We start from the raw sequence: 19,049 nt of genomic DNA, 5'->3' as shown, positions 1-19,049 counted from the left end.
GGCAATATTATATTATGAATCCCTTATCTAAATGCTATGGAGTAAAATTATAGTGGTGCCAAAGAAAATTCTTTTCATGACTTAGTGAGGAAAATAAGTATTTGAACACCCTGCGATTTTGCAATATCTCCCACTTAGAAATCATGGAGGGGTCTGAAATTTTCATCTTAGGTGCATGTCCACTGTGAGAGACATAATCTAAAAAAAAAAACAAATCCGGAAATCACAATGTATGATTTTTTTAAATAATTTATTTGTATGTTACTGCTGCAAATATGTATTTTAACATCTGTGAAAATCAGTGTTAATATTTGGTACAATAGAATTTGTTTGTAATTACAGAGGTCAAACGTTTCCTGTAGTTTTTCACCAGGTTTTCACACACTGCAACAGGGATTTTGGTCCACTCCTCTGTACAGATCTTCTCTAGATCTTTCAGGTTTGGAGTTTCAGCTCCCTCCAAAGAGTTTCTATTGAGTTCAGGTCTGGAGACTGGTCAGGCCACTCCAGGACCTTGAAATGCTTCTTACAGAGCCCCTCCTTAGTTGCCTTGGCTGTGTGTTTGGGGTCATTGTCATGCTGGAAGATCCAGCCATGACCCATCTTCAATGCTCTTACTGAGGGAAGGAGGTTGTTTGCCAAAATCTCACAATACATGATCTCATCCATCCTCCCTTCAATACGGTGCAGTTGTCCTGTCCCCTTTGCAGAAGAGCACCCCAGAGTATGATGTTTCCACCCCCATGCTTCATGGTTGGGATGGTTTTCTTGGGGTTGTTCTCATCCTCTAAACATGGTAAGTGGAGTTGAATCCAAAAAGCTCTATTCTGGTCTCATCTGACCACATGACCTTCTCCCATGCCTCCTCTGGATCATCCAGATGGTCACTGGTGAACTTCAAACGTGCCTGGACATGTGCTGGCTTGAGTAGGGGGACCTTGCTGCCCTGCAGGATTTTAAACCATGACAGCATCATGTGTTACTAATGTAATCTTTGTGACTGTGGTCCCAGCGCTCTTCAGGTCATTGACCAGGTCCTCCTGTGTAGTTCTGAGCTTTCTCAGAATCATCCTTACCCCACAAAGTGAGATCTTGCATGGAATCCCAGACCGAGGGAGATTGACAGTCATCTTGTGTTTCTTCCACTTTCTAATAAATAATCATAACAGTTGTTGTCTTCTACCAAGCTGTTTGTCTGTTGTCCTGTAGTCCATCCCAGCCTTGTGCAGGTGTACAGTTTTGTCCCTGGTGCCCTTAGACAGCTCTTTGGTCTTGGCTATGGTGGACAGGTTGGAGTGTGATTGATTGAGTGTGTGAAGAGGTGTCTTTTATACAGGTAACAAGTTCAAACAGGTGCAATTAATACAGGTAAAGAGTGCAGAATAAGAGGGCTTCTTAAAGAAAAATTAACAGGTCTGTGTGAGACAGAATTCTTGCTGGTTAGTAGGTGTTCAAGTATGTATTTGCAGCCGTAACATACAAATAAATTATTTAAAAAAAATCATACATTGTGATTTCCGGATTTTTTTTTTTTTTTTTTTTGATTATGTCTCTCACAGTGGACATGCACCTAAGATGAAAATTTCAGACGCCTCCATGATTTCTAAGTGGGAGAACTTGCAAAATCACAGGGTGTTCAAATACTTATTTTCTTCACTGTAAATCTTTAAAAAATGACAACAACAACAAACCAGTGGCACTATAACCTTTAACATACTATGGAATTCCAAAAATTACCAAGATGGACAAATAAACATACACTGGACAAAATATTGGATGTTATTGCCATCAGATGGACACGGATTGCTGGCCCACAGCTTTGGAAACACTGCAATAAAAACATGAGTCCATTTAAATGTTTATCAGCTCTTTAATTTGGGATTTTGTGCATTGTTGCAATGTACTTTTTGTAATTGGAGTTTATTCTTATTCATTATTGGAATTTAATTTTGTTAGTGCTTTGATTCATGAGAAATCCCTATAGAAATAGTTATTATTGACAATGAATGTGTGATTTTTCAGTATATAAGTCGCACTCTGGTATAAGTCGAAGTACCACTCAAACTAGTTAAAATAATGAAATAAACCAACGACAAAAATGGTACTTATATTTCAGAAAATATCATTCCCGTGTTGTTTATTTGTCAGACATTTTTCCAGAGGACATGCATATTTGTTTAGATTATTTGAAAGCATGTTGGGGGTCAACACACTGTAACTTTGTGCATGTGGGACATCCTGCAGACCCACAAGTGCCGGATCCTATTTCAGTCCTCTGTCTTACAATGAGAGCAATATTTTTTTTTGCAGAAAATGAGGTAATTCAGTTTTTTTGCTCCAACCAGATGGATGGAGTCCAGAAGACCAAAGTTTGGAGTGCAGTGTTGAATCCTTCAGCTTCAGGAGGTAATGAGATGCTTCAGGGCAGATATAAGACTGAATTCTTTCTTCTTTTGTTGTTAAAATTGGTCTTTCTGTGATAGTATATATGTTTTCTTGTCACTTTTCCTTGACTTGAATACGTGTTTCTTCTTGAGGAATGTTTGTCACATTAAATGCTAAAGCAGGGGTGGCCAAGTTTGGTCCTCGAGAGCCACATTCCTGACACTCTTAGTTGTCTCCCTGCTCCAACACACCTGAATCCATTGAAAGGCTCATTAAAAGTCTGCTAACGAGTCTTTCATTGGATTCAGGTGTGTTGGAGCAGGGAGACAACTAAGAGTGTCAGGAATGTGGCTCTCGAAGACCAAACTTGGCCACCCCTGTGCTAAAGGAAATCAGTTTAAAGTGTTTTGGAATGATGAGGTTCATGGATCTAGTGAACACGTACACCTACTGCACACCCAGAAAAGAATGGGCACTCAGGGTGCAAGACCTCCACCTTACGTTAGGCAAATTCATAATTTTGGGGTTAGTAAAACCCCAAAAAACACCATTTTAAACATGAATATATAGAAGCCAAGCGTTATTGATTATGTAAAGATGTAGTAGCTTAATGGTGTCTGGTGCAAAGAATGAAGCAACATTCCCTCCGTGTGTCGTAATCAGAGCTTTTCTGTTCTTTGTATTCATAGCTGAACTAGTCACGTTTGCACATTTAGTATATATGCGTCCTGCCCTAAGAAACCGTTGATCCAAGATAACTGCAAACTCATGTGACATCTGAACTCATTTCCTTATCTGTGTCAAGTAGGCAGTTCTCAAGAACTGTGACCATGCTCCAAGGAGACTAGTGAGGGAAGCCACCAAGACATCCATTACAGCCCTAAAAGAATTATAGGCTTCTGTGGTTGAGGGCAGAAACTGAGAATTCTCCTTTCGCAGCTTCATATTGGAGTGGAGTGGAGCAGGACTATAAAACAGATCAAATCGAGGCTTTGGTTTCCCCATGTGACAAACTGCAGCTGAAATTTCACACTTTTTTAAAGAAAATCTTCCACTGCATCATAGAGATGTACAACTGATGATGGACCTCATGGCTTTGATTTCTTCTGTTATAGGAAAGCAGGTGGTTCATATGCCGAAGGTGGAAGTGGAATCAATCGTGCCGAACTCCCAGCCGGAGACATTCATCAACGTCCGAGGTCGGTGATTGTTGAACAGCGAGAAGGTTCTTTAAAAAAAAAATGACTAAGGACAGAACGGTTAAAATCTTCTCTCCTCCCCAGGTAATGTGCTGGCGGACAGCATAGACAATTCCATCAGTGACAACTCTCTTGCCGCGCTAATCCGAATGCCCGGAGGTTGCGTTGAGCAGAACCTAGCCTCCATCACTCTGCCGCTTATCGCCACCCTCTACCTGGACCGGGCCGATGACTGGGAGAGCGTCGGGTTGGAACGCAAGGCCGAAGCTCTCCGATACATCAGGCGAGGTTAGAGACAGACGAGCCTGAGGGGTCGAACAATCAGAAAGATGGAGCAGTGATGAATAATTGCTTGGAATGACTGGATTTCCGGTTGAGGAGCGTATCGCCATTCATACATACTATATATACTATATTTGACTATTGGAAGACTGTATTAAAGAACATGCTAACACCAGCTCACAGTTGCATATAAGGTTACACTAATCGTAATTATCTTTAGCATCAAATGTAGTTACTGTTACCACATGTGCTAACATTAACCATTAATGCATGACTTCAAATGCTAATGCTAACCACTATTAGCATTAGCAGTGTTAGCATATCTTTAATGCAGCCTTTAGTTTGTCAAATTTGAAATATTAACACAACAAACAGAACGGTACTGATGGCTATAAGCTCTACATCTAGATATCTAGTATTTTCCAGAGAACCTTTATTACTAGGATAGCATGCAAATCGATGAAACAATAAATGGGATGAATAAGTGATGGATACGCTCATTAGATATTGATCGGTGAATGAAGACATCTCACTCCTTCCTCTCACCTCATCTTCACATTCTGTTTTGTTCTTGTTTTTCTAGGCTATGAGAACCAGCTTGCTTACAGAAAAAGTGACGGCTCTTACCCCCCCTACAGGCGTGAAGGCGCAAGCACGTGGTAGGATTACATTTTACATATCTAACTGACACGTGTCTGATGGCAATAATCAGCTTTATTATTTCTTGTTCATGATCATCTGCTTTCCCAAAAATATTGAACTTGTTCAACACCTGTAAAAGTTAAACCAACCGTACCTGATTTATTGTTAGCTATGCAGAGTAGCATGCCAGGTTCCCCCTAAGCTATATCCTGTGGTTTGTGCCAAGTTGTTGCTCATCCAGACTTGGTGCCAAATTCAGCCATGTGTGAGAGCTCTATTGCGTCGTTAGTGTTGTCACAAATTTGTCACATTAATTTTATTTGCACATTCTTACACAATTTACTGTAAAAATTATTTACACATATTATATAAGTAATATACATTGTTTCTTTCAAAATGATCCCAATATGTTCATTTTTAAGGTGGTTACTTGCTAGTTAGCCAAACTAGCTAGCTTAATGAGCCGCTGTAGTGACTGGGCTCAGCATGCTAACTCGTTCGGTTGGTCTCTGAATTTGCTGCATAAATTTCATTTGTACATTCCTGCACAATTTGCTGCAAAAATGTTTATTAAAAGCAGAAGGTGTATTACTAGTAATATTGTGTGTTTATTTGAAAATCATTTCAAACATATTTATTTTTCAGCTGGTTACTTGCTTGCTAGCCAAATTAGCTAGCTTAGTGAGCCGCTGTAGTGACTGGGCTCAGCATGCTAACTCATTTAGTCTCTGGTTTTTAAGGATAAAAGGAATATAGCCTATATTCCACTGTTAAATCTGGTTCGAAAATACTGTTCTGCTTTTGGAAGAGCTTTTATTCCAGTATAACAGGATTTATTTTTATAATTTCATGCTTTTTAAACACCTTTGTTGCCTTAAATATCCAAATTGACGTTCACAACGTTCAGCTAAATCCAAAATATCAAATCCCCTGAGTGAGCATTTCAGTGTGTTGAATAAATTCAGGTATCACGTTGAATTACAACATAAGGTTTAATTTTCATAATTCCCTCATTTGTATGGAATTCAATTTTTGACTCAGTTACCCTGCTCACATGTGTAGACATCCTGAATATTGGATAGCAGTTCAGTAATTTTTTTTTAATCAGCACCAAATCACAACATGAGGGAGATCATTCTTCATTTTGATGGGCTATAAATTCAGATCATTTATCATATGTCAATATAATATAACATAATAATATAATATATACTGCGACAGACTGGCGTTCTGTCCAGGGTGTACCTTGCCTTGCGCCCCGTGACCCTTAATTGGAATAAGCAGGTATAGAAAAAGGATGGATGGAAGATATAATATAATTAATTAATTACCCACCCCAAGGCTGGTTTGATTCAGAGACTAAAATGAAAACTTCATCTTCACTAACAAAGCTATCACCTCCCACCTATCCCGGATTGCACAAAACTGTCAGGGTGCAACTAAACCTGCATCAAGAAGAAACAGCTACTACTATGCTACTGCTATTTGCAAAAAAAATGAGAAGGTATAAATTTCAAAAAAAAAAAAAAAAAAAGAAGAGAATGGAAAATTGTGACGCCAACGTTTTTTACTACAACTACTAGCACTTCTAGCACAAGGGCTCTATGGCCTGTGTCACTCCCTGTATGTCAAAGTATATGGGTGTCAAGTTTGGCTTAATTCCTAGATGCCATTTGGACAGAAGAGGGACACACACACACAAGTTGTCTCTTAGTATGTAGATATAATGTGTTTTTAAATATAATTTGCTCACGTCTGATTTGAATGTCAGGATCACGGCGTATGTGGTGAAGGTTTTCTCCATGGCTCACTCAATTGTTGGCATCAACGAGCAGCACGTGTGTGAACCCCTGCTCTACCTGGTGAACAACAAAAAACAAAGTTCAGGGAACTTTATAGAGGACAACCCAGTCTACAGTGCAACCATGACTGTGAGAGACACACGGCCACAACCACCACATCTTCACGCACGTCTTCCATGTAGACCATTTGAATTACGGGGGGTCAACAAAAGCAACATTTATTCTACTTATCTGTAATTGTACTTAACACAAGTAATTTCACATATTCTTGCCTGGCATAAGTTTGTGATATGATTCCACAAACCATTTCCAAATTGTAGTTGACCGCCTTGTCTGCCTGTCTCACAACCATCATTGCAAACGTTAATTTAAATCTGTTATCCACAGCCATGAGCCAATTATTTCTTTTTCTGTGAACTCATGTGAGCTGAATGCTAATTTCCTGTTTGTTGTGGAAAGGCGTTCTGGGAGACATATAGGAAAAAGTAAAAAAAAACAAAAAAAAACATGGAAAAATGTCACATTTTAAAATTATTTATCTTTTTTGGGGGGGTGTGTCTGTGCAGGGCGGTCTCTGTGGTGACCACCCGGATACAAGTTTAACAGCCTTCGTCCTCATCGCACTGATGGAGGCCAAGCAGGCGGGACTCACTTGTGGTGAATCGTACATGAAAATACAGGTAAATTTATCAGAAAGAATAAATAAAATAATAAAGAATAAATTCCTTTAGTAGCAATTAGAGCAGATTATCTACACGTCTTCAAATAGTGGATGATTTCCCTGATTTATTGTTATATATATATATATAGGGCTGTCACGATTAGGAATTTCTGGAGACGATTAATTGTCAGACAAATAATTGCGATTGACGAATATATTGTCTATTTTTTTCTTTTTTTCACTTCTTTATATTCTACTATTGTAGTATAATTACACAACTCTGGAAGAACGTTTGGCTTCTGTGAGTGGAGAAACTAGGAATGGTGCACCATTTTTATTTTTATCTTCATTTTACAAACAGTCCCAACTTTTTCTGATTTGTGGTTGTTTCTGTTGCATTTCTGAAATTGTTTCTCCTCATCAGTCACGTTTTGTGCTTAAACACTACATTAAGCTCAAGATTGAACAAATAAATACCTTTGGAAAGTAACAGCTGTTAAAGTTCAGAGTTCCTACCTGCTTTTTGTGATCTGTGCGTCTGAACATCACCACAGCTTCTTCATGTCAGGGTTTTTTTTTTTTTTTTTTTTTGTGGCTCAGTTCATTCATATATTCTCATTTTTAAATATGTTTTTAAAGATATTTGACCATTTATTTCATCTCATGATCTCATAAATTCAGCATACGACGCGCACATGGTGTGAACAGGACGGTAACGGCAGAATCACACCTTTAGAGAAAGTTCAGAGAGAAGTAAGCTTCACGTTTTGTTTTTTAACATGTTCACTCGGGTTAAAATCCTCTCTGCTCCACGCTCGCTGTGCACTGATGGTTCTCAGACTGTAACGTGTCGTGCTTCCATTCAGGAATCTCCCTCACCCACCCCCTCCCTCGCAGTCTGCAGCCTGTTGACTCCACGTGCGCACACACACAGACACACACACACACACCGACAGCTCCGCATTTTAGACGGCTTTTGAAGAAGACGGCCACTGTTTTAATCGGCTGTCTTATCCAAACGGCAGGACGGATCGCTCCTCAGCCTCCATGTTATTGTCCCGCCTTAAGACGAGAGCGAGGCTGCAGCACAATGATGTCAGATTCTGAGTCGTTTTATGCTTTGTGGATAAAATAAATAATTCACGGTAATCGCGAATATGAAAAATAATCGCGATTGACGAATATTGTAATAATTGTGACAGCCCTATATATATATATATATATATATATATATAGGGACATTTTCCACTCATTCTGACACAGGCCAGTTAAAATCATGACATTCATGTTTTGTACAAGTGTAAATGTGTTTGTTTGTTCCATGTGTACTACATAAATAAGGTGTGGTTTTTAGTTAGTCTAAATGAATAAATGAAATATAACGTTGTTTGTTTGTGTTTGCAGTCTGCTATCGATTCGGCAGCCCAGTACCTGAAAGGAACGTTGATGATCCCAATAAAGCGACCTTACACCGTGGCCATCGCCTCCTATGCTCTAGCCTTGCTGGAATCTGCGAAACCCATTGACCCGATCCACCAGTTACTTCAAGTTGCTGCAGAAGGTATCCTGATTACTCAAACATGTTCAGCCTGTAAAATGTAGAACACTGATTTATTAATTGTGCAACATCTCTGCGCACTTCACCACGTGAAGTGGTGAAGAGCTCACGTGGGTGACGTGACAGTCAGATCGTCCACTACTTGTTATGATCTAACGATCCATTTCACCTAGGGGCTGTCAATGTGCGCTCAATGCGAGCGCTGGCTCGCTGCAGTCCGTCGCCACAGCGACATATCATCGTATCACCTTTTTTGTTTTGTTTTTTTTTTTTTTTTTATTGTGGTTGCACTTCAGTGGGGTACTTTTGTTTTGTGCAGTTGCATATAAAAGATCTTCTTTGGCCACCTCACATCCAGAATCTTTGTGATGATATTTCTCTGGAAAACATCTATGGGACTAGTTGACTCTACGTATGTTAAAGAAGACGAGTAATTCAGTCTTTCACATAGAACTGGAATTATAAATGTCAGATGAAGAAACACATTGAAATAGTGTTAATACATACAGTTATGAAGATTTAAAAAGAGCGTTGTCTTTTCGTGAGCCGGTCTCTGTCTGTCCTGTAGGTGGCACTCACTGGCCTGACAGCGAGAATACTCTGTTCACTCTGGAGGCGACGGGCTACGCCCTGCTGGCGCTGATAAAACTGGGACACATGCGTGATGCTGAAGCTGCCTTCAAATGGCTGAATAGTCAGCGGCGGCGAGGAGGCGGCTTCGGTTCTACTCAGGTACCACCAGGGGGAGTGTCTTCATGTTGAGTCTTATTGAATTTGTGAAGTCAAAGATGCGATCATCTGTCGTTTTTGTTCCTCTTTGTCCTTGTCTCTCATGGTTAGTCCACCATGGTGGTGCTCCAGGCGCTGTCAGAGTACATGGTCCACGTACCCCTCAATCAAAACCTCAATCTAAATGTAGACGTCAGGGTACCAGGTCGCAGCGAAATCCGCTACCACTTTGACCCCAGCACCTCCTACGCTGCTCGCACCTCACGGGTACGAAATGTGACAGTGACTGAAATCAGTCTGAGAAACGGTCAACAGTGTTTACATTCTAGTGACAGACACACATCTGTGAAATAGAGTCTAACTGAACAGGAAGTCCTCACAGATTAAAGTTTCTTCTTCTCTGGTGTCTTTGTTTCCTAGTTGCCAACAGGTATGGACTTGGAAGTGGAGGCTCGAGGAAGTGGACAAGGAATACTGGAGGTACGAACGCAGGACCGCAGTCAGCATCAACTTCAGTTCACATCTTTGTAATTCTGCAAAATATCTCCACACAGATTTTACCGTCAAGTAAATATTCACAATCTTCAACACACATAGAGTTAACACCCAACTTATCATGATACCACTAGGGGGGCCAGATGGCCTCCTTTTTTCCACAAATTGAGATGGTCTTCGGCGTTGTTATTGACAGTCCGGCTTCAGTTTTGAAACATGCATTTTTAAAATACGCATTTCAAAACTGAAGCCGGAGCACTTGCCACTCGGGTTGTTGTTGAAGCTTTTTTGGAATGCTTTCCCCCAGAAACGAAGGTTACATCAGGTGCATCCTTCACAGCCCAAACAATTCCAAGCATCATTACGCAATCCCCCCCACCGCCAAGACAAAATGTTTGGTAAATTTTTGAAAAACAAAAGTACAGTACAGTACGTCATATGCACAATTCTAAATAAGTAATGTCAATAAGTAAAGTATATATAAGTATGGAAAAATGATTGCTAAACTACTAGCATATGTATATTACGCTAGTTTGTCATGCTAGCTAGTCGTGTGCAGCTGTCAAGGTTACGACGGGGGCAGGGGCGGGAAAGCGAATTACGCAGTCGAAATGCGCTCAGTGGGCTAGACTGTCTTATTTCAGAAGGGTTGGTTCTGGCCTTCACAGGATGCATCCTTAGAAGGATGTAGCCCCTGAGCTGGACACACTCACAGATAAAAACTAAAATCTAAAACTGTATCACTGTGGATTTTGAAATACCACAGATTTCTTCTGAATAATGTTTTTTTTTTAAGATGAGGATTTCTATCATATATAAAAGTCATAAATCTTCAGCTTTATCTGTATTGACTGGTTGTAACTTCTATTTTTCGTGTGTGTGTGTGTATGTGTCTTGGTGCACTTTTGCCTTTCCAAGGTCGTGACCTATTACAACCAGCTCCACGAGGTGGATGAGAAGATACCCTGCAGACACTTTGAGCTCAACGTCACCATAGAGGAGTCCAGCGGTAACTCCAGTTCTCACATATTTTAACAACTATTACATCATAAATAAATACAATACAAAGGATATTTATTCAGAAAACATATTTTAAAACACTTTATATTTCAACAGACTAAAGTAGAAAACAGCATAACACATATAAAGACAAATAAAAATAAAGATGATAAATTGACTGAGTGAGAATGATTCCAATTTAAAACCTATTTTAAAACACATCACAAAAAAATTATTTAACAGGAAAAACACTTCAGTGTGAAATACAAGCTGTACTACACATACACAGTATTACACCACAACTTACCGTATTTCCCAGAGTATGTCACGTGTCTTAAAAATGCATTTTGAAGAGAAAAAAGATATAAATATAGTACTGTATATATAGCATCTCAGTTATAATAAAAGTAGCTTGTGATGCCCCGCCCACACCCTTTTTAATTAGCATGTCAACACAAAATCATTTCCAACAAAAGTGAATATGTGACCTATGACTTTTTTTTCAGTAATGAGAACAATAGTCATAATAATTTTTTTACTGGCCAGTAGAATACCACACAAACACAGTTGCAAATGATCATGCAGCATTAAAATGATTGTAAAACACATGATCTAAAATAGTTTATGAGGTCCTGCAACTTATATAACAAATAACACAAATTTAGAACCCAATTTTCATATCAATGATTATTAAAGTCAAAATTCATCACACGTCTTGTTTCATAATTTTTAATGCTTTTATGACATTAAATGTGCCTAAAACATTTGCACAGCACTGTAAGGCGAAGGCGCACAGTTTATCTGTATTATCAGATTATTAATTTAGGATTTTTGTGTGTTGTTTTAGCATTTACTCTTTTATTATTGGAATTTGTTTTGTTTATTTCTTTGATTCCTGTGAAATAGTAGTTAAAATAGTAGTGAAATAGTTACTATAATTATTATTCTGAAATGATATGTATGATTTTCAGTATATAAGTTGCAGCGTCTCCAAAACTAGATAAAAAAAAAAATCTGATTCATACTTTGGAACATACATACATTTCATACACAAACAGCTTTAAAGGATTTACAGAAGCTACTACATAATAATAATTATTCTTATTATTTTATTTTTTAATTATAGCTTTTGTTTTTCCTCTCCTGTAATAGAAAAGCCTCCAGCTGATGTGGAGAAGTCGTACCAGATCACCATCAAAGTGAGGTGGGTTCTAGATTTACATGTGTTTCCTTCAGCTGATGCTCATTTAAAGAGGGTTAAAGAATTTCCTACTTAAAAACAGTCTGATCCAGATTACTTTGTGAACATACGCTGTGGCGGTTTGTGAATTTGTGGAGGCGTCACGTCACAATTTGAAGGTTGAATCACAGCGGCTCTGTTTCGGTCTCACAGGGCTTTAGGTCCCGCAGACGTCAGGATGGTGGTTCTGGATATCAGTTTCCCGACCGGATTCACTCCTGAAAACTCAGACCTGGAGATGGTAAACGGCACCAACACTAGCATGGAAATAAACGTAGTTCAGTTTGAGATTGTACATTTTATGTACAACGTCTGTACTGATGCTGCAGTCTGAGAGAATCTGAAGTCGTCAAATTATTGAAGTATTCCAAGTAGTCCGACATGGTTTTTCCAGACAGCGTCAACAGAAATAACATTAGGATGGATTTCACCTACAATAAAATATTTATAAAACTACTATTTTCTCAATTGACACGTTGTTAAAGTCCAACGATGTGACGTCCTCTTTACGAAAATCAATCCTTCACTGAGAATAATGAAATGATTTCCTTTTATTTTTTAAACAAGATTTCCAGGTTCATCAGTTGGATTGTTTCTCATCTCACTGACTGAAGAGTTAAATAAATCGTGATCTAGAACTTTTACGCTGACGTTTTCTGTTTCTACGTCCAGCTCTCCAACTCAGTCGACCGTTACATCAATAACTTCCAGATCATTGACAACCTGAGTGACAGAGGCTCCCTCATCATCCACCTGTTCAAGGTAACGATACCGTGCGCTACCACCTGATTCTTCAGCGCCTGCATGGTCCGTGCACGGGCTTCATTTGTGTCTGTCTAACTTTGCAGTTTACGGAGTTTGCTTTAACATCTCAGTGGGTTTCTACACATACTGTCGCATTTGATCACAAACAAAATAAGGTGGACTTAAGTCTTCATGTCCTTCTTGTATCCTCTTTTGTCTCCTTGTCTCCTGTCCTCTCAGGTGTCTCACAAAGAACCAGAGATCCTGATCTTCAGGCTGCAGCAGAGCTTCAAAGTTGGCCTCCTGCAGCCGTCCTCAGTTGACGTCTTTGAGTATTACAACCCAGGTATGGAAACACTGGAGTGGGTTCTCACTAAACACTCAAACTGTTAGCTAAGCTGGGTGCTTGGTGATCCATTGTGTAAAACGCGTTAGACTGGCTAGCTTACTAGCTAGTTCAGTGCAGTGAGTTGGTCAGTTATGTGAAAAAAGTACCTGCGCACTATATCAATCTATTTTTGTGACTTTTATATCACAGTACGGTATTTTGTATAATTTTTTGGGATGGTAAGGTAACCAGGTAACCAGCTAAACAGCTCAGCGGTTAGCAGCAGGTGTGTTGATTGAGCATTGGCTCATACCACATTTCAAAATTTGACTTCATTCTTCTTGATTACTGAAAAATATTGAAATTATTTAAAATTTGTTCTGAAAATGCATCGTCAAAGTGGTTGTGCATCTGTCCGCTTTGTGACATCACACTACAATGTCAACACTATCCAAAAAAGAAAACAAAGTGCGTCGCTGACTCTGTGTCTGTCTGTCTGTGTGTCAGACCACCGGTGCAGTCGTACGTACACACCCATCGAGGACAAGACGGCGCTGAGGCAGATCTGCAGAGAAAATGTCTGCCGCTGCACGCAGGGTGAGTGCGTCCGCGACACCAAGAGCCTGCGCGGGTGATCCAGAGTGTTACTGATCATTTCTGTGAACTCTGCTCGGAATCACCAGGTGACTGCTGCATTTCCAAAAGCGACAATGAAAACTTCCCCAACAAGGAAAGAGAGACGTTTGCCTGCACGCAGTTACATCACGGTACAACACGCCGCCTTCACCGCGTGACCTTGAAACTCACAAGACGAGGTTAACCGTAGTCATTAACACAAGGATCTCAGAGTTATGGAGGTGACGGGGATTATTGATTGATTGATTTTTAGGTCTTTGTTTTAAAAAAAATGTTTAAAGGGTAAATACTTTTAATCCAACATAAACAAACACAGTTAGGGCCTTATATTTACATACACCCAACCTAAAATCAATCAGAGCAATCAATTTTCTACAACTCAACATATTCTACCAAACAGCGCCTACAACCCCTGGCAAAAATTATGGAATCACCGGCCTCGGAGGATGTTCATTCAGTTGTTTAATTTTGTAGAAAAAAAGCAGATCACAGACATGACACAAAACTAAAGTCATTTCAAATGGCAACTTTCTGGCTTTAAGAAACACTATAAGAAATCAGGAAAAAAAAATTGTGGCAGTCAGTAACAGTTACTTTTTTAGACCAAGCAGAGGAAAAAAATATGGAATCATGAAAAACAAAAGAACGCTCCAACACATCACTAGTATTTTGTTGCACCACCTCTGGCTTTTATAACAGCTTGCAGTCTCTGAGGCATGGACTTAATGAGTGACAAACAGTACTCTTCATCAATCTGGCTCCAACTTTCTATGATTGCTGTTGCCAGATCAGCTTTGCAGGTTGGAGCCTTGTCATGGACCATTTTCTTCAACTTCCACCTTTTAAGAGTTTGATAATCCTCTCCTTTGATTCAATTGACATCTCTCATGTTGGAGCCATGATTCATGTCAGTCCACTTGGTGTAACAGCTCTCCAAGGTGTGTTCACTCCTTTTTAGATGCAGACTAACGAGCAGATCTTATTTGATGCAGGTGTTAGTTTTGGGGATGAAAATGTACAGGGTGATTCCATAATTTATTCCTCAGAATTGAGTGAGTCCATATTTTTTTCCCTCTGCTTGGTCTAAAAAATTAACCGTTACTGCCAGAATTTTTTTCCCTTGATTTCTTATAGTGTTTCTTAAAGCCAGAAAGTTGCCATTTGAAATGACTTTAGTTTTGTGTCATGTCTGTGATCTGCTTTTTTTTCTACAAAATTAAACAACTGAATGAACATCCTCCGAGGCCGGTGATTCCATAATTTTTGCCAGGGGTTGTATGAAGAATGTCTGCTTCATTTATACAAGTATATAAAGTTATTTTAAAATAATAGCCACAAGTCACAGGTCTTTTGATTTTTCTTCACCGTGTCAGATTTTTAAGATGATCAGATATTTACATACACATGTTCACCACCTTGTTAAACCACATTGAACATTCCACAACATTCCAGGAATTGATTTATCTCATTTTCCACAGTGTAGGCCGTGGGAATTTTGTTGTTGGTGTTGATGTTTTTACTAGTTTTGGAGGCCCTGCGACTTAAAATCAAGTGTAAGTTATATACCGAAAAATCACAAGTTTGTTATTAATAACAGTAATTTATATGTTGATATAAAACGTTCCTCGGAATTGGATCACTAAACAAAATTAACTCAAATAAAATGGTATTAATAAAAAGTAAACTACAACACTTTACAAAAATCTCAAATTAAAGAGCTCATAACAATTTTTTTTTCAATTTCTAGAAATCAGCTTCCTCCTTTGGACCCATTTCAAAAAGATTAATTATACCTCAAGAATATACATTGTTTAACAGTGTGAGAGGACTATTCTGTCACACAGAACACAGGATAAATATCTTTAACACAGTTTCTTCTTTTCAGTGTACTGAAAACGTACCGAACCATGATTTTTGTGTACCGCTACACCTCTGTTTCTTGACTTATACGTCACTTTGGAAAATATCACAGAACATCCCAAAGTAGTTTAAAAAAAAGTTACTGACCAGCAAATACAGTCCACCAGAATCTAAGGACCACACACATTTTCCTTCAGTGAGGATGGAGGTCTGAATTAACACCCGGGAATTAAAGACGTTTTGTTCTTAAGCTGGAACAGAATCAGGAAATGTGACAACATCCGTCTTTCAGAGAGCGCTCAAGCACCGTGACCTAAAAATCTGTTGACCTTCGATACGGAAATAAAGTGGGCATAACACACACGTTGTTTGATAAAGTGGAATAAGTGCACATGAGGAAAATTTTCTGTGACATGTTCCAGGAACCTTTAGTGGCTCAGACTGAATATGTAAAGTACAACAGTTGTCCGTGTGCTTCACAGGTTTTAATGAGGATCATCTAGTGACTTCGGTTCTCTTGTTTTCAGCAAAGCAAGAAAATGTTACAGTACATGTTTCTGTAATCTGAGCCACTTAAACTTGTAACTCCTTCACCGTTGTCATGGTTTTCATTGTTGTCTCCATCTCTACCCATCACCCGACTTGTGCTTTTTCAATAATCTTTCATATAATCTTTATTTATTTTTTTAAATTGGATTTCCAACAATACCAGCATTTATACAAAAGTATTTGGAAATTATTTGGCACAGTTATATAAAAACAACAATATAACAACAACAGCATGAAATAGAAGAAAAAAAAAAAAAACACAACAAATGTTTACAGGCTATTAAGATCAGACCATACAGAGCTCCTTTAAATTTAACCAGGTCAGTCCCGTTGAAATCGAGATCTCTTTTACAAGCGAGTTTCCAATCCATCCAATCCGCATGTCTTTGGATGTGGGAGGAATCCAGAGCACCCGAAGGAAACCCACACAAACACGTGGAGAACATGCAAACTCCACACAGAAAGGCCACAGGTGGGAATTGATCCCGTGACCTTCATGCTGTGAGGCAACAGTGCTAACCACTAAGCCATCGTGTTTGTGTTTTAGTATATATTTAGAGGTACTGCATATAAATGAAATTTCTGCCTGGACTGTAACCGTGGAGAAAAGGTGAAGGAGGCATTCTGGGATTATTTGATAAATATTTGCCAAACTGGGGGCAATGGAGTGGAAGAAGGTTCTTGGTTCAAATCCAATATAAATTTTCAAAAAAGAAAGAAATTCCTTGTGGCTGACTAATCGCCGTCCAGACATCTTGACAAAACACTAAAGTTATAAACTGACATCAGCTTTATTGTCTGTGTTCCAGTGTTCCAGGTGAAGGTTGTGAGTGTGAGTCAGAGTTACTACGACAAATATGAGATGGAGATCACACGAGTTATCAAGTTGGGTGAGTCAGTTTGTGCTTCATTTGCTTAAATCATTTGAACCTGGACTCTGATGATTAGGCAACATTTCCATGGAATTCAAACATTTCATTTTATTTTTTCTCACAGTTGTCTTACTGTCAAGTTAATTTTTCAGCATGTGAGACTCAGTTTGCAACATTAATGTAAGAAATTGACATTGCACATATTAGGTTTCCGAGCAGGTCACTATGCTGCGGTTTAACAGTTGACGGAGGTGAAAAGATAAAAACTGAAGTGACAAGGAAAGAGGAAGGAAGTGAAGATGACTGTGAGGATGGAAATAATCAATGCAGTTAATCGATGTGAGTGCAGGAAGTGAAACAAGATGCATGAGACAAACCAAAGCAGACAATGGGAGGACCACGGTCAAACTTTTGCATCATAAAGAGAAGAACCCTGGTTCAAGACTCCATTTTCATTTTACATCTGCCATAAAAGTTGTGTCAAATCAACATGTGCATCTATTTTGGATCCACTGTGACAAAATGGGAGAAGCCAAAACATGGTCACATACAGGGTGAACCAAAAAAAAAACCAGGAACCCATAAAAATAGTAACAAATCCTCCATGTTGGGGAAGACTATTGTGCCAATAGTCTTCCCCAACATGTCTTGGTCAACCAATGAAAAGACATTTTGCTTGGTGGCCTATTTTGCCAAAAATCATACCATTTGGAGCATAATTTGGAAAGAACATGACTTTTATGCGACCAAGATAACTGAAACTTTGGGGAATGATTGTACACAGACTGAATTTTAACTCCAGCAAATATCAAGACATTTACCGGTTCTGTTTTTTGGGTCATCCTGTATTTAAATTACTTTCAGGAAACCCATAATGATGTTCCGATTAATTCTATCCAGGTATTGAGGCTGGAGTTGAAGTCGGCCAGAAACGATTTTTCATGTCTCACGGAGGCTGCAGAGAGGGACTCAGTCTGCAGAAAGGGTCTCAGTACCTCATCATCGGCCCCAAGGAGGACCAGTGGAACATCGACGTCGATACCAAAAGGTATGGATCGAGAACTTTAACAAAAAAAAACCTACACTAACCGCAGTGGCAGGAGAATTCTACAAAAGTAGGTTTATTTGAAATGGGACGGACGGGCGGTATGTTAACTCGTCACAGCATCATCATATACTGTAGCTCCGCCCATCAACTGTGAGTTAGCAAAAACTGACGATGCAACAATCGGTTCAGAACATCTGGATTTGTGATAATCTGTTTGAAGATAAATACAACAGAACATCATGACTGTAAATATCTGTTCGGATCCAAGACTATCAACACTATTTACATTGTGTGTCAGATACAACTACATGCTGGGGAAGGACACGTGGGTGGAGCGCTGGCCTTCATCTGCAGAGTGCGCCAGCAACCCCAGACTGCAGCTCAAATGCACCAGCCTGGAGGCGGCGACTCAGGAGCTGTCCGTTAACGGCTGCAGGCTGTAAGAGAAACGACCACAAACTCGTCAACTGGAAACGCACCATTTAAACGCCTCATAATAAATGGAGTCCGTGTTTTATGAAGATACCGCTGATACGTGTGTGAGTAGAGTGTAAAACAGTGCAGCTACGTAGTTCTTAACAGTTTGCTCGCTTCAACTTCTGGGAAGAGGAAAATAAATGCATATATTTATCAATGCGAATACACAAACAGTGCTGATAAACTGGCGTGCACATAAACGGCAATAAAAGTTTGAATAAAAGCTTATTGGCTGAAACACTGGATTTTGATTTTATACTGAAGGTACGAGGGTCAAAGCACTTTGCAATGACGAGTCACATTTACTTCCCTCGCCAAGGCCGCCACCTGTTTTTACCATTCATACCCAGATATACATATTGGTGGGGCTGCTTTCTATCCACTGAGCTACCTGCTCCACAGTTATCAGGTCTGTAAGGTCTATACAGTCCCTGCAGTCCATTGGTCCAGACGTTTCCCGTGAATGAGGATCTGCCAGTCCATTCAACATTACTTCCCCAGTCAAGGCCAGTACCCATTCACAGCCGGGTGGACCGGGACAAT

At 39.4% G+C, this 19,049-nt stretch overlaps 1 protein-coding gene across 1 annotated transcript in view; it reads left to right on the top strand.

Annotated features, from left to right (window-relative positions):
• The window catches only part of LOC117525768 (complement C3-like), a 51,157-nt gene extending 32,659 nt beyond the window's left edge, over positions 1-18,498 (top strand). Inside the window, exons 23-42 of the mRNA XM_034187705.1 lie at positions 2,346-2,406; positions 3,501-3,584; positions 3,669-3,872; positions 4,450-4,525; positions 6,280-6,439; positions 6,877-6,990; positions 8,376-8,532; positions 9,098-9,261; positions 9,370-9,525; positions 9,679-9,738; positions 10,672-10,762; positions 11,905-11,956; positions 12,146-12,233; positions 12,665-12,754; positions 12,977-13,082; positions 13,572-13,661; positions 13,748-13,831; positions 16,919-16,999; positions 17,882-18,029; positions 18,328-18,498. Of these exons, the coding sequence (XP_034043596.1) occupies positions 2,346-2,406; positions 3,501-3,584; positions 3,669-3,872; positions 4,450-4,525; positions 6,280-6,439; positions 6,877-6,990; positions 8,376-8,532; positions 9,098-9,261; positions 9,370-9,525; positions 9,679-9,738; positions 10,672-10,762; positions 11,905-11,956; positions 12,146-12,233; positions 12,665-12,754; positions 12,977-13,082; positions 13,572-13,661; positions 13,748-13,831; positions 16,919-16,999; positions 17,882-18,029; positions 18,328-18,472 (2,211 nt within the window). The 3' untranslated portion in view covers positions 18,473-18,498. The remainder of the gene's footprint in view (positions 1-2,345; positions 2,407-3,500; positions 3,585-3,668; positions 3,873-4,449; positions 4,526-6,279; positions 6,440-6,876; positions 6,991-8,375; positions 8,533-9,097; positions 9,262-9,369; positions 9,526-9,678; positions 9,739-10,671; positions 10,763-11,904; positions 11,957-12,145; positions 12,234-12,664; positions 12,755-12,976; positions 13,083-13,571; positions 13,662-13,747; positions 13,832-16,918; positions 17,000-17,881; positions 18,030-18,327) is intronic.
• The last annotated feature ends 551 nt before the right edge of the window (positions 18,499-19,049 follow it).

Source organism: Thalassophryne amazonica, chromosome 15, assembly GCF_902500255.1.
Source record: "Thalassophryne amazonica chromosome 15, fThaAma1.1, whole genome shotgun sequence".
NCBI classification, from domain to species: domain Eukaryota; kingdom Metazoa; phylum Chordata; class Actinopteri; order Batrachoidiformes; family Batrachoididae; genus Thalassophryne; species Thalassophryne amazonica.
The sequence above is the reverse complement of the archived record's forward strand: the minus strand, read 5'-3'. Positions and strand labels throughout refer to the sequence as shown.